The following is a 15,403-nucleotide window of genomic DNA, read 5'->3' as shown; positions in this document are numbered from 1 at the left end:
TTTCCTTTCCTTTTAGTTATTTTGTTTAAACCGTCCGCTAAGTCCTTCTCTTTTACTCGTATTATCTTAATTAATGTCTGGTTTAAAACCTTTAGACCTTGTTATAGTTTAGTTTGTTGCTGTTGTTGTTGTTGTTTTTGTTTGTTTTCTTAATTGGAGCCGCCAAAATACAACTCCTTTATTTTAGGCAGTTGCTAAATTATACATTTATATTGTATCTATTTTGTATAGTTTATTTTGCTTAAGAGCAATTTTGTTTTATGCTCAAAGAGTTCCAAAAAGTAGCTATCAAAAGCCTTTTCGTTCCCTTTTACATAAAATTTATAAATAAATATTATAACCTCAAATCTTATAAACCTTATTAGGGTTTTTTTTGTTTTCTTCAGTCCACTACTCTACCAATAGGGACTGGGCTCATGATGCCAATTGTTTTTGGAATCATTTGTTGTATTATTAAGGGCCTCCGTTAGGGCCGATCTCATTTGACTTTGACACGTTGTTGATTTGCTATTGTTTAACGAAGCCGATGAGTTTTTATCGTAAGGCGATAAAGCATTATAGTAGAAGGGTGATCTTTTGGAGATGGTATAATTTAGACCCTTATTATTATCCCAGTATTCATGGGTATCGGCTCGGAAACATATACAGAATTCCAAACGTTTGGAAGAGGGTGGTAGGGTGATTTTGAAGGAGAAAGTATCGAATATAACATGGGCACAAGTGGCCGGTCCGTATGCTTTATTGTAGGTACAAAATATGTCCTGTTGACTCTTCCAGTCATCCCAGGTAACGCGTACAATGACTTCTTTTTCGAAGGAGATGTTTTTAACCTTGACAGTGCCGACCACTATGGATTCCTCATCTTTGACAATGACATTCTCCAAAGAGACATAATTACTCTCGATAGATTGTCTAAAAAGAAGAAAGAAAGAATTGTTTTATTAGATTATATGTTTATATTTAACTATGGTTAATTTAATCCAGATCAGGCCACAGACCAGACTATTGATAAGACTATAGACCAGACTTCTGTCCATACTACACACAAGATCCTCGAACATTTCATAGTCTAGACCAAGGTCAGGTCATAGACCAGACTGTTGATCATTCTGTAGACCAGATAATAGACCACGCTGTAAACGTAGACGAGGACCACAGACCACGCCATATACTAGATCATAAATCAGACTATAGACTAGACCATAAACCGGATCATATACCAAAACTTGTATCAGGCTATACCCAGGCTATAGAGTAGACAATAGACCAGACTAAAGATCAGACTATAGACCAGACCATAGACCAGACATTAGAACAGACCATAGAACAGATCAAAGACTAGACCCCAGACCAGACCATAGACCAGACCATAGACCAGACCATAGACCAGACCATAGACCAGACCATAGACCAGACCATAGACCAGACCATAGACCAGACCATAGACCAGACCATAGACCAGACCATAGACCAGACCATAGACCAGACCATAGACCAGACCATAGACCAGACCATAGACCAGACCATAGACCAGACCATAGACCATAGATCAGACCATAAACCAGACCAGACCCTAGACCAGATCATAGATCACACCAAACCATAAGATCCTAGACTAGATCATAATACTGACCTAGGTCAGACCATACACCTTAGATCATAATCCGGATAATAGACCCGATCATAATCTGGACCATAGACTTATAAAGATTGGAAAAAGTTTCTAAAAACTTACCTAAAAGCTAAATAATCTGAGGCAGGTTGTTTAAAATCGACCGTCCACTGATCGGCCGGATGTGGTGTTACCAAACCCTGAGTGATTTGTTCCAAAAATTTCATACTCCAATAGGGTGGCACATTCGAGGGTTCCGACATAACACGCACCTGGGTAAGTGATAGACCCTCATCATCGGCAAATATGACTTTTTTGCGGGCACGACTAAAAGTAAGCAAAAAAAAAACGAAGTTTGAATATTAATTAAAGTAATTAACCTTGAATTTAAAAATAATCTAATCCTAAGTATTCCTGGTAAATGAACTCTTATCTTGTGGTATATTCTTTATTCAAAATTTATTTGCTGTTTTCTAAAAATCTTATCAAAAAAGTGCATATAAATTAGATTTTATATATAAAAAAATCATATTTAATACATCATATAAACAATCGTACGATATAATTTGTTTGTTCTATATGAACTTGTAACTCCCCCTGTGTCATAAATAACAATCATAAAAAATGGTCATTGACTTATTTTTCAGTTGCAGCATTACCACTACCTACCAGCTTAATTTGAACATTATTAAGATCAACATTAAGATTTTCAAATTGCATAGAATCGTATTATTTTTCTCTTTTGGGGGGGCTTTGGTCGTGCGCCATTTAAATTGTTGTTATTATTCTGTTTTGTTTAAATTGTCAAGAGGTCTCAAGGTGATTTTTTTTTGATTCTTCTAAATTCATTTCAATTGGGTTAATTTAAGAAAGTTGTTTTCGTTTCATTTCGGGAATTTGTTTTACGGCGTAGTTTTAAAATTGTTTCGAATACAAAATAAAGAAAAAAAGCGACAAGAAAATGTCAATTAGTTGGGACTAAATGATATATGTTAAGAGGTTACACTTGCACGTTTTGCTATTTGACTTTAATAGGGAGATTTGTAGAATACCTAAAGCCTTAGAAATACAAAATTGCACAATTGTTTTTATTAGAAAATATACTTTGTAAGTATATTACAACAATTTTACTTATAGATGAAAACTTCAAATTATGTAATAGTTAACATTATGTAAAGTTTGACAATTGTTTAAAAATTTAGTTTATGTAAAAACCTAAGGCAGTTTTCTTTCTTAGTACTTAGTTAAACTAGGTTTAACTTTTTGTTAGATTAAACTCTGAACAAATTTTGTCGGATTTTAACTGGTAATTGTGTTTTCCAGTTATGCATTTAAGTTCAGTTAACTTTGTTAGTATTGCCAACTTTTCACTCAAAAACATAAACAATGAACAGCTGTTTTTTGCAAATATTACTTTTGTAAAATGAAAAGTTGAAGAAACAATTAAAATAAACATGTTAATCAATAATAATATTGATAAAACATATAATGAAATTACTATTTACTTAAGAAATTATGTAAATTCCAAAAGCAGCAATAACGGAAGGCGTAACACCCACAGCGCCAGAAGGCAATTAGGGTGATATCAGGTGATAAAACTAAATCTAAGACCGTATTGGATTATAAGAAAGCTTTAACTGAATACTCTCCCAGAGGTAAGGTTCACATTATATGGGTACCAGCTCTCTCAGGAGTAGTCGGAAACGAAAGGGCGAATGTAATAGCTTTAAAGGGAAGGGAGCTCGTGGCAGTTAACCTGACAAACGCAAAACCATTCGAAGCAACAAAAGCTGAACTAAAAATATGGGTGAGAGTATCCCATAAGTCATCTTGGAATAATGATACGATACGGGTAGTAATACGAAGATCCTATGGGGTGACCCTGATGAGAGTAAGACGAAAAATCTGCTCAAAATGAGTAAGTCTGAAGTTAGTATGATGGTACCTATTCTGAGTGGACACACAGGATTACGAGCACATCTATGCAAAATTGAACGTGCGGATTCAGATTCAGTATGTAGAGCATGTGGAGAGGACAGTGAAACTCTGGAGCACTTTCTTTGCCACTGCCAGACATTCGTCGAAGTTAGATCCAAGTATCTTGGAAGTAATGTTATTCCGGAAATAACATTCCTGGCTAACACAGATTGAAAGATTTTTTAGAATTACGTTTAGGAAACTAAGTTTCTGAACACTGAAAAATAATTCATTCGGTTACCTTCTTTTCATGATAAGGGGAGCACAACTGGCCCGATTGTGGCCAGTTTGTTTATGGTTTTTTATCATTTATAAGTTAACTCCAAATATAGATTAAACTAGGTTTAAATAAAGAATGTAGATTACATTTATCAGAAAAACCTAATAAGGTTATGTTTGGCCCATTCACAATCATTGTTGTGTTGACATATAATATGTCATACATTGCCCAGCAGTTCGACAAAGAAAAATACAGTGATTACCATATACATCTAACCACCTGGTTGGCTCTATTTCGTCTTTCTTGTAAACGAGGGTAAAAATGATCGTCACATTTTATATCCTTTGTAAGCAAGAAAGTGGACACTTGAAAAACAAACAGCTGTTTGCTGTCATTTCGTAATCTATGGGGTGACGATTGAAATAGCTCGGTGGCATAACACTAAATGTTAGGTTTGGAACTGCTGGTTGTGAATTGTTTTAATTCATAATATAAATTGAAAATAGAACTTTCTTTTCTTAAAATCATATGATTATTCATTTTGTTTCTTATTTTATATTTTATACTAAAAATAAATATGTCGGCATAGGAGGCATGGCAAGGGTGTATCTGTGTGTTAAGTCGTTTGCAATAAATCGTATGCAATATTTAGTAATATATTAATATATTATAAGGCAATGAAACGTTTTTCTTAATTTCGTGGGCGTAAATGCAGATATTTGTCTAGAAATAAATGTATCAAATTGAGTGCAAAAACAGATCAGCTGTCAAAATAAAAACACAATTAAGAAAAATGTTGAAAAAAAAAACTTTAAACAAAAAATTAATAAATCTGTATGTAAAAATATGCTTTAAAAAGATGTTTTCCAAAAATGCATTTTAACTATGAAATAAATTTTAATTAAAAAAGCAATAACTTTAACCCAAAAATTATGTAAATGTTAATTAAAAGTAATCGTTTTAAATTTAATAATTATACTGCTTTAAATTAAAAATTCAATATAAAATTTATGTTAATTGCAGAAAGCAACAAATTGGTATTATAATTAATTTATGTTCATTAATTAAGAAAAAACTGTTTTTGAATAAAATACATATTAGGGGTATTCACAGTCGAATGTTTTGTCACTATTAAGCTTAATCACAGCCACAAAGTATACAGAAGTGTCACCCTTGACGTTTAAAAAATCATATATAAACTACAGCTAAAAAAAAATATGTGAAACTTGTGTAAAAAGAGATAGAAGTAGATTTTTGCTAAAAAAAAACTATGTGGAACTTGTGTAAAAAGAGATAGAAATAGATTTTTGCTCGTGACGTTCCTGTATACCCTGTGTCACAGCGTCTTATTTGTAGGATTCTATAAATTGACTTTCGAATAATCGAAAAAAATAACATTTTGTCCGAAAAGTCCAAAAAAGTGGAAAACTCGACCATTATCTATGAAAAAGTTTAAGAGTCGACTTTTCATAAAACGAAAAAAGTCGAAAAGTCGACTTTTTGTTTCAACTATAAAACTCCACTCATTTTTTTATTAATTTATGTTAATTCCTAAATCCAAGTAATTGTTATTATTATTTGAAGCTTCAAGAATTTAAAAACTGTATTGCAATAATATTAAGGCTATTCACAGCCTGATATTTAAGCCTAGTTGTTATAAAAATGTTATAAACTTTAACAAAATAAAATGCATACAAGGTCTATTAACAGCTGTAGATGCAAAAAATATTTGGCTTTATAAAGCTTTAAAATTACACCGAATTACACTTGCAGAATTTTTGAAACTTCAAAAACATATGTTTATTGAAATATTTATAAGCTTAAATTTACATAAAATTTAACAGAATTTATTATGCATTAGAAAAAATTTCCATTGTCTTTTTTTCAATTTTTATGTTTAAAATAATTATTAAACTTCTTTCCTTTATAAAACTAATCATTATTATAATTATTACTATTATTAAAACTAGTTTTGAAATCATCCGCATCAAAGAAGCATTTAAAAATTTCATTTATAATTTTCAGTTTTAAAACCATATTTATCTCAAACAGGTAATACTGTTTTGCAGCCATTACTATCAAATCATTATACTAGACTCCAACTTCAATTTAAAACCCCAAATTAATTGCTTCGGTTAGCTTCATATTTAACAAATTAAACCTTGTAGATATCAAATATTAAAAGTTTTTTTTAAGAGGTTTATTTAATATATATTTTTAAATAATGTTACTCAAGAAAGTGTGCTTAATTTGTGGTTAGAGACAGTGTCTTATTTTAAATCAGTTTATAAAGGAATTGAATCTTAAAATGAGCTTTAAACCTTTCACGCCAGATTTGACTGGTTTTAAAAATTTAAATTTTCTATTTCAAATATCATTTTAGGATGTCCTTCGTTTAAATCAAGTGCGTTTTTTAGTTATTAGTTACTTTAGTTATTATCTTAGTTTAACTTATTTTTATAGGTTAACTAAACTTAAGTTTTAATTTTTCTAAAACTTTTCATTTAACTAAAATTATATTTGCAAAAAACAGCTGTTCATTGTTTATGTTTTTGACAAAAAAGTTGGCAATACTAACAAAAGTTAACAGTTATGGATGTAAAACATCCATAACTGTAAAACACTATAGGGTTCTATAAATCGATTTTCGAATAATCGACTTTTTGTCAAAAAAAAGTCAAAGTCGACTATTTTGTTCCAAAAAAGTTAAAACTCGACTATAGTCGAAAAGTCGACTTTGTAAATAAAAGTCGTAAAAAGTCGAAAAGTCGGAAAAAGTCGAAAACTCGAAAATAGTAAAAAAAAGTCTAAAATTCTAAAATATGTGGAAAATCTCGAAAAAAGTAAAAAAATATTCGAAAATAGTCAAAAAGTCGTAAAAAGTCGGAAAAAGGCGAAAACTCGAAAATAGTAGAAAAACGTCAAAATATATGAAAAACTCCAAAAAAGTAAAAAAATAATCGAAAAAATACTCAAAGTCGACTTTTAATTAAATGAAAAAAGTCGAAAAATCATCGATTTAATCCCACCGAACAATGTTCCGAGTTTAATCCATAACAGCAAGTTAAACGTAGTTTAACCGAGTATTAAGAAACCCGGCATAAGAAATTACTAAAAATTAATTAAATAACTTTGTTATTACAAATGTATTAAAATGAAGTCAGGAAGTATCTTATGTTTTCCATATGCGTTAGAAGGTTATTTTGGGTTATCGGCCGATATTTAGCGTTTCAGAAGGTTTTTTTATCACCTAGAGATGTACTAGAACCAGACGTTGTTCTAAATTGAATGCTAGTTACCGCAGATAAGTGTTATTTAGTTTCAGACAGGCGTAGTTATAAGTCATGTTTTCAAAGATATTTATCTTAAATGTTCAATAAGTGTATCCAGACTACTTTAGATTGCATCCAAACCACTTTAGAATACCTTCTTAGAATATGCATGAGATTATTTCGATCAAAACCAGATCGTAATACTGGTTAGAATGAATTTTGTGTTAAAGACTTTTGAGTCTATTATCTCAACCTTCCATTACGACAATTGGATCTCCGCTACAGAACGACCCGATTTTCAATCGCCAAAAAATTGTCAACTTAGCAACAGCTGTATCAACCGAAAGTTTTTCTCCAGGGAAGAATTTCCTGGAAAAAAAACAACCTTCCATTAACCTCTAAACTGAAAACTGTCAATATATAATTTTTAGAAAAGATAACCAGATATTGAGATAGAATAAGGAAAAGAACAAGATATTGAGATAGAATAAGGAAACTTATCTTTAAATGAAGATCTAAAGGTACCTCGGTAGTTTGGGGTTTGTGGATACGATTCACGTTAGAGAATCTCGGAATGAAGGTATCATATCATCCAGTTCGGAAACAATTTATAGTTCAAGGGAACTGATTTCTTGAACTATAGTTTAAGGGAACTGATTTCTAGAAGTAGTTTCAGATTTAATGACGATATCTAAAGTTTCGAGATTGCTGTGGTTAATATGAATCAAAAACTGTTCTAGTTCTGAGAACTCAAGATTTTTTGCTAGAATCACGACATAATGCGGTTAATAATTCAGACAATCTTTTTCATGTTTTTATTGAACTTTAAATGCTAGGAGCTGCTATTTAAGTGTTGCCAACTGTACTTGTTTACTGTCATAAAACTATGCTGTTCCTAACAACTACTTATTTTGGTTTTAGTATATTTTTTGTTTTGTTAACAAATTTTTGTTCTATTTTAACAAAATAATTGAATTGAATTTGTTTTTTTATTTTGCAAAGTATTGAAAACATGTTTTCAGTTTGTGGCCGTACATGTAATACCAGTTTTCCCTGTTAAATGTTGGGGCGTGTGGTGGCTTTTAAAGCTTGTTATTTCTTTTCTTTTCTGCACTGAAAATTGTCTTTATTTTGCTGATTTAACCAAATTCTTTTTGTTTAAATTGTTAAAACCAAAGATTTTATTAGCAGCATTGCCAATTAAAATAAATTTTGTGCAAATTTATAAGACCGTTATTTTGTTGCTTGATTTTTAACTGAAATGCCGGTTGTTGGTTGTGGTTTTTTTTTTGTTTTCCTCAGGTCGTTTGTTACATTTTGGGTGTTTTACATGTCTGCTTTATTGATATTTTATTTCTTTTTTGTTTAACAAAACGTACACGTATCACATAAACAAAAAAAAAACTGAATATAAAACATTTCAGCGTTTTTTTGTAGGTACGTTTTCTTAACATTTATGATTGGTGTTTGTGTGACACTGTTTGCTCGCTCTCGGTTGTGTTGTAGACATTATCAATATTGTGTATTGATGATCACGAGGTTGATGCATGTTGCACATTTCACACGCAACAGGTTTTTAATGTTTTCGTTGGTTTTTTAAAAATTTATTTTAAAAAAGCTACTGCTACTTTACTATCTACTACTGCTTGGTAATTTGGTTGTTATGTTAAGATGAGTTGGCAATACTTAAATAAACACATCTATACAGTTATTAAATTAGTGTTTTTATATTTTTGACGTTTTTTATGCCTTTCAAGAGTTGCTATTTTCTCCTTTGGCTTTTGTTGTTATTGTAAGTGTCGTTTAAGAAATAAACATTTGAGTTTATTTTGATCAGCTAAAGACCATCAACAACGACTTGAGAAAAAAACTTGCATTAATATGCATGAGCTGATACATTTCCCTAACGAAATGTTGTTTTACAAGTAATTTTCATGTTTAGTTTATTGTTACATTTGTAACACGTTTAAATGTAGCAAAATCAATTGACAAACTAATTCTTCGAAAAGAATGCAGAATTTTAAATTTATTAAGAAAATAATGATTCTAAACTAACTTTAACAGTTCCGAAATTAAAGCTTAATCTCATATCGAAGTGGAAATAGTTATTAACTGATATTTAGGGACATTTTAAAGCGCGTTTTTCTGATAAAGATAATCTTCATTCTTTGGTTAAACCTGGTTTAATAAGTGTTTTGTGTGTTTTTAGTAATCAGTAAAGTTATTTATTATCTTAGTTTAACTGAGTGTAATTGATCAATTAAACCTTCAAGAGTTTTAATGGTCTCCACCAGGGTATAAACAGTTGAGGTTTAATGGTCTCCACCAGGGTTTAAACAGTTGAGTTTTAATGGTCTCCACCAGGATATAAACGTTTGAGTATTTTATGGTATCCACCAATAAAACATAACCTCACTTGAGGTGATACGAAAGCACGAGGTTAATGTAGACAATATATAACTTTAAACAGTTATATAAAGTAATACACTACACCAGTGCGAGCGAATCGTAAAACTGTCGAAAGCCAGGCAACAAACACAAGCCTGAACGCGTTTAAGAAATAATCGCGATGTCGCGAGAGTTGTTCCCCAAATCAGACTGAAAAAAAGTAATATTTGCAAAAAACAGCTGTTCATTGTTTATGTTTTTGACTGAAAAGTTGGCAATACTAACAAAGTTAACGGATCCCTAGTTCCATAACTGAAAAACACAATCATCGTTTAAACTTTGCCTAAATTTTTTTCCAAGTTTAATCCAACAGCAAGTTAAGCCTAGTTTAATTGAGTAGTAAGAAACCCGCCCTGAACTCTCTGAACTGAACTTTTTTTTATTAAAATATCAAGATATTGCCACAAAAAATGAGTGAGAAATTATGAATCCAAAGCCCTGGATTACTGGCTATATATTTCTTTGATGGATCAAACGACTAAAACGGATCATAATCTTTTCTCGCATACTCTATCAAATTGCAAATCATTACAACACGACGTCGGTGTAAGATATTTAAATTGAAAACTTTTGATTATAGATTTGTGGAATTATGATTAATATCTAAAGATTTGAAATTTGAAACTCAATAGAGTGTATAATCCTTCTCTTAGTAAGCTGCAGTTGCCTTTCAAAACCCTGATAAGTCAGGAGATAATCTTTTGGCAAGTTGAGAGCCTAATATTAAATGATCAGTTCGTTCAGGACCATTACAATCAGCCACCAATATTGAAATATCAAATAATCTATCAATTTTAGCCGATATCCTTCAAAGTCGTCTAAAATTTAAAAAACTATTCGCCACAATCGCATTATTTCCGCAGATATTTGATAATCTTATAATTTCATGTTTTCGACCTAAAAATTGGTCTTAAAGATTGTAGGATTTAGATTATCAGCAAAGGCGCTATATAGTATAAATACAGATATAATTTGGGTCATACATTGATGAAATCTAAATTGTCTAGATTGTGTATCAGTATAGGGGCTTTAAACTAGTCGACTTAGCTGACAGCGTTACAAGTTTATTATTTGTATTCTAATTTATCTTGGTGGAGGACTTTGAGAGAAAACCGGACTTTTGTTTGTAACTTACAAACATACACATTTATAGTGTAAATGTGTATGTGTATATGTTCGAAAGATCTGTATAAGCATATTGTATTTAGGAAGTGTAACGCCTTAGTTAAAATGTATTATATACATACATATGTATATACCTAAAATGTGAGGTATATCTGTAAAAAAGTGTAAATGTTATATTTTAAGCACGTTTTATATGGTTAAAAGCGACGGCGAACAAAAAAAGAGTCAACGAAAACTTTTTAAAGTAAAGTTAAATATTTATTAATTTGATTTTGTTTTTAATTGGTTTAAATTAATGGAATTTTAAAAAGATGTAGGGGACTGGTAGGTTTTGAAATATTTTGATTTCATAATGTTGTAAATAGGGTAAGTGAATTACATGGTCATTTTTCCTAGTTTACTTTAACTAAATAATTGAGATTTTTTTCGAAATTATTTCCTAGTATAAATTTGGAATGAGCAAGTAGTTTTGTTTATTAGGTAAATTTAATAAAAAATTTTTAATTAGAAAATATAATATCTGTCTAACTTATTAATATAATATCTGTCTAACTTATTAAAAAGCAATGACCATCTCTTTAAAAATGTGTAGTTTCGTCACAAAAATATTGCCAACAAATCATAAATAACAACTTGATTAAAAAACAATTGGCAACTCTTTTCGAAAGTTTTTTTATATTTTATATTATTTTTAGATTAGAATATATATTTTCTGGCAAACACCCACGTTTAAATGAATTTTAACAATTTGAAAATAAGGTTGGCAACTCTTAAATGTTGTCACTCATCACACACATATAAATATTTTGTTTTCTTCTTGTGATATATCACAAAAATCTTTATTTTTTAAAATATGTAACATTAGTGCAGGTATGGAAAATGTTGTAGTATTGTTAATTTATTAGTCTACTTATAACTATAGGCTTGGCCATTAAGTACTCAAAAGACTAGTCAATTGACCAGTCAACAACATAGTCTAGAGTCTAGACCATAGAATCATCAATAGACTAGGTTATAGATTTATCAATATACTTGATAATAGACTAATGAATGGATTTGTCCACAGATAAGACAATAAATAAGACATTAAACTAGTCAAAAGTATAAGTCAATAGGCTAGTCAATAGACTTCTTAGTTCTATGGCTAGATCATAGAATAGTCAATAATCTAGACAACTAGTCAATAGACTTGAACTAAGACAAGTCTATAGATTAATCAAAAGTCAATAGGCTAGTCAATAGACTTCTTAGTCCTATGGCTAGACCATAGACTAGTCAATAATCTAGACAACTAGTCAATAGACTTGAACTTAGAATAGTCTATAGATTAATAGACGAGGAAAAAAGCTAGACTATAGGAAAGACTATAGATTATTCAACAGGCTGCATAGTCCTATGGCTAGATCATAGACTAGTTAATAAACTAATCAATGAACTAGTCAATAAAGTAGAATTTTGAATATTCAATAGATTAATCAAAGGAAAAGTCAATAGAATAGTCAAAAGGCTAAACTATAGATCAACAGACTTGTCCATATATTAACTAATAGATGAATCAATGAGATTCATCTATTAGTTGTAAGACTTGTAGATGCAAGACTTGTAGATAAACTAGTTATAAGACTAATCAATAAGCTAGTTTATAGACTAGGTATTATTAAACTAATCACTAGGTTAGTCAGTAGGCAACTTAATCCTATGGATAGATCATAGACTGGTCAATAAACAAAACAATAAACTAGTCAATAAAGTAGATAAATTAAAAGACAAGTCAACAGACTAGGAATCATTAAACTAGTCAATAGGCTAGTAAGTAGGCTACTTAATCTTAAGGTTAGATCATAGTCAATAGACTAGTAAAAAGGCTATACAATAGGCAAAACCAGATTAACAGATTAGTTCATATACAAATCTAAAGACAAAGCAGTAGGATGGTATATAGACTAGTTATAAGACTAGTAAATAAACTAGTTATAAGACTAATTAATAGGCTGGTCAATAGATAGGTATTAAAATACTCAAAAGACTATATAATAGACTAGATCATAGATCAGTAAATAGACTAGAGAATGGACTAGGAAATAAATGAATTAATTAGGATACTCAATAGACTAGTCAATAAACTAATCAGCAGACTAGTCCATAGGGTAATCAATAAAATAGCCAGAAGTGTTCTTAGACTAGTTCATAGGCTAGTACATTGACTAGTCGATAGACTAAACCATGAACAAGTCAATAGGCAAGTCTATAGTACAGACAATACACTGGTCCATAGACTAAATGATAGACTAGTCAGTATGGACTAAGTAATAAATTAATCAATCAGGATACTCAAAAGATTAGTCAATAAACTAATCAGTAGACTGGTCTATAGCGTAATCAATGAACTATTTCATAGGTTAGTACATTGACTTGTCGATAGACTAAATTATAATCTAGTCGATAGACTAAACCATAAACTAGTCAATAGACTAGTCGATAGTTTAGTCAATACACTGGCCCATGGACTAAACAATACATTAGTCAGAAGACTAGTCCATATTGACTATATAGTACTCAATAGATTCAGATACCTATAAATATAAAATATTTTTGAAAAAAAAATTAAATTTTTGACCCAAATTTGAAAATAAAATTTTACCCAAGTTTCCATCTTTAAAGACCCTTAATACTCGAAAGTCGAAAGCAAAGACCCTCATACTTATGCGTCTATGAATATTTATTAATACACACACAGACATTAATTAAATAAATGATTTAATTTAATGATGTTGACATATTTTTACTTCTACTTCTTATTATTTTTCTATCACAAAAAGAATTTCTAAATTTTCTTTATAAAAATCTCCATAATATAAATTTTATGATTATTATTATGATGATTATTATATTTTTAATATTGTCAATGATATTTTTTACGAAAAAATTCAATTCGGTGGGCGTTGAAATAAGGCTAACATGATCAACAAAAGAACAGAAATATATATATAGGAAAAAAAGTGAAAATATCGTAAAAATATTGCGCATTTTAACAAAAACAAATTTGTTAAATTGAAAAGAAATTATAAAAAAAACAATAACAAAATATTTACAAAAAACGTAAGAGAAAAAGCCAAGAAGAAAACTTATGTAAATTTATATTATTTATTTTTTAAAAGTCATTAAACGTTAAAGAGAAAAGAGAAAAACAGAAAGAAAATTCTTTATCAGGGTTGTAAAACACGCATACATTTATAAAAAGAAAAATATTAAAAGAAAAAAAAAAATTGTGATAAGTATTATTTTTATATAAAAACTTATATACATATTTGTAAATATGTAATGTACACATTATAAATAACATGATAATGACATTTTTTTTTAAGACACAGACGCACAGGAGGCTATAAAAATATAGTCACCAACACTCACTCACCACATCACTCACTTATGGTGTGTGTATGTATGTGTGTAGAAAAAATAAAATTATAAGTTTTATTTTTCGAATATTTTATTTTAAAAGATATTTATATCTTAGATACATTCACGTTCTCTTCACGTGATCAGCATAAGATCGTTTGGGCAACATTTTAATTTTATTTTTTATTTAATTTTTTTAAGAACTTTGTGTATTTGTTTTTAATTTAGTTTTATTTTATATTTTTTTGTATGACAAAAATAAACTGTTTAATTTTAAAATTGAACATTTCAGGCGGAATAGATACAAATACGAAAATTTCATCACCTAAATGATGCTGTTTTGAAATCGTATTGAATTGAATTTGAATTTTTATTTTAAAATATCTAAAAAATAGAAACTTATTTACATTTAGTGAATTTAATTTAAAAAATTTAAAAATTTTTAATGTTTATAGGTCAGGTATTAATTTTTGATAATATAGAATGGATTTTTTATGCGATTAAGGCAAAAACATATGATGTAAATCCCACGGCGAATAGTATACGGTGAATGTTATCACACTTTGTGTAGAAAATTTAAAACGAATTATCTACACTTTAAATTCACCAACGACAGGTATGGAAAACTCAGAACTAAAGTACTTTTTGTCATCCTGAAATACTTTAATTGTTTATAAACTGATCAATAGTTTGGTTCATAGATTACACAGTACATTAATTCTTATTTGCCGTTCATATTGTTGCCGTAGACTAGTCAATCGATTAATTAAAAACTAGTCCGTTGACAAGTATCCATAGACTGATTTCTCTTATCTTAAATGTTTACTGGTTCGTTTTGTATTCGCGAGTATTACTGATACATTAATATTAAACGAATTTGGACTAAACTAGAACTGAACTAGAACTGTACTAAAACTGAACTAGAACTGTACTAAAACTGAACTAGAACTGAACTAGAACAGAACAAGAACTGAACAAGCACTGAATAAGAACTGAACAAGAACTGTACTAAAACTGAACTAGAACTGAAGTAAACTAGAACTGAACTAAACTAGAACTAAACTATAACTAAACTAGAACAAAACTAGAACTGAACTAGAACTGAACTAGAACTGAACTAGATCTAAACTAGAACTAAACTAGAACTGAACTAGAACTGAACTAGAACTGAACTAGAACTGAACTAGAACTAGAACTGAACTAGAACTGAACTAGAACTGAACTAGAACTGAACTATAACTGAACATGAACTGAACTAGAACTGAACTAGAACTGAACTAAAACTGAACTAGAACTGAACTAGAACTGAACTAGAACTGAACTAGAACTGAACTAGAACTGAACTAGAAC

General features: G+C 29.8%; 1 protein-coding gene across 1 annotated transcript in view; it reads right to left on the bottom strand.

Annotated features, from left to right (window-relative positions):
- Nucleotides 1–10: 10 nt before the first annotated feature.
- LOC111687657 (glycogen-binding subunit 76A) overlaps nt 11–15,403 on the bottom strand; it is a 27,751-nt gene continuing 12,358 nt past the window's right edge. Inside the window, exons 3-4 of the mRNA XM_046950945.1 lie at nt 1,736–1,939; nt 11–912 (exon numbers count right to left, since the gene is read on the bottom strand). Of these exons, the coding sequence (XP_046806901.1) occupies nt 396–912; nt 1,736–1,939 (721 nt within the window). The 3' untranslated portion in view covers nt 11–395. The remainder of the gene's footprint in view (nt 913–1,735; nt 1,940–15,403) is intronic.

Source organism: Lucilia cuprina, chromosome 5 (assembly GCF_022045245.1).
Source record: "Lucilia cuprina isolate Lc7/37 chromosome 5, ASM2204524v1, whole genome shotgun sequence".
Lineage (NCBI taxonomy): Eukaryota > Metazoa > Arthropoda > Insecta > Diptera > Calliphoridae > Lucilia > Lucilia cuprina.
Note: the sequence above shows the minus strand (reverse complement) of the source record. Positions and strands in the feature narration are given on the sequence as shown.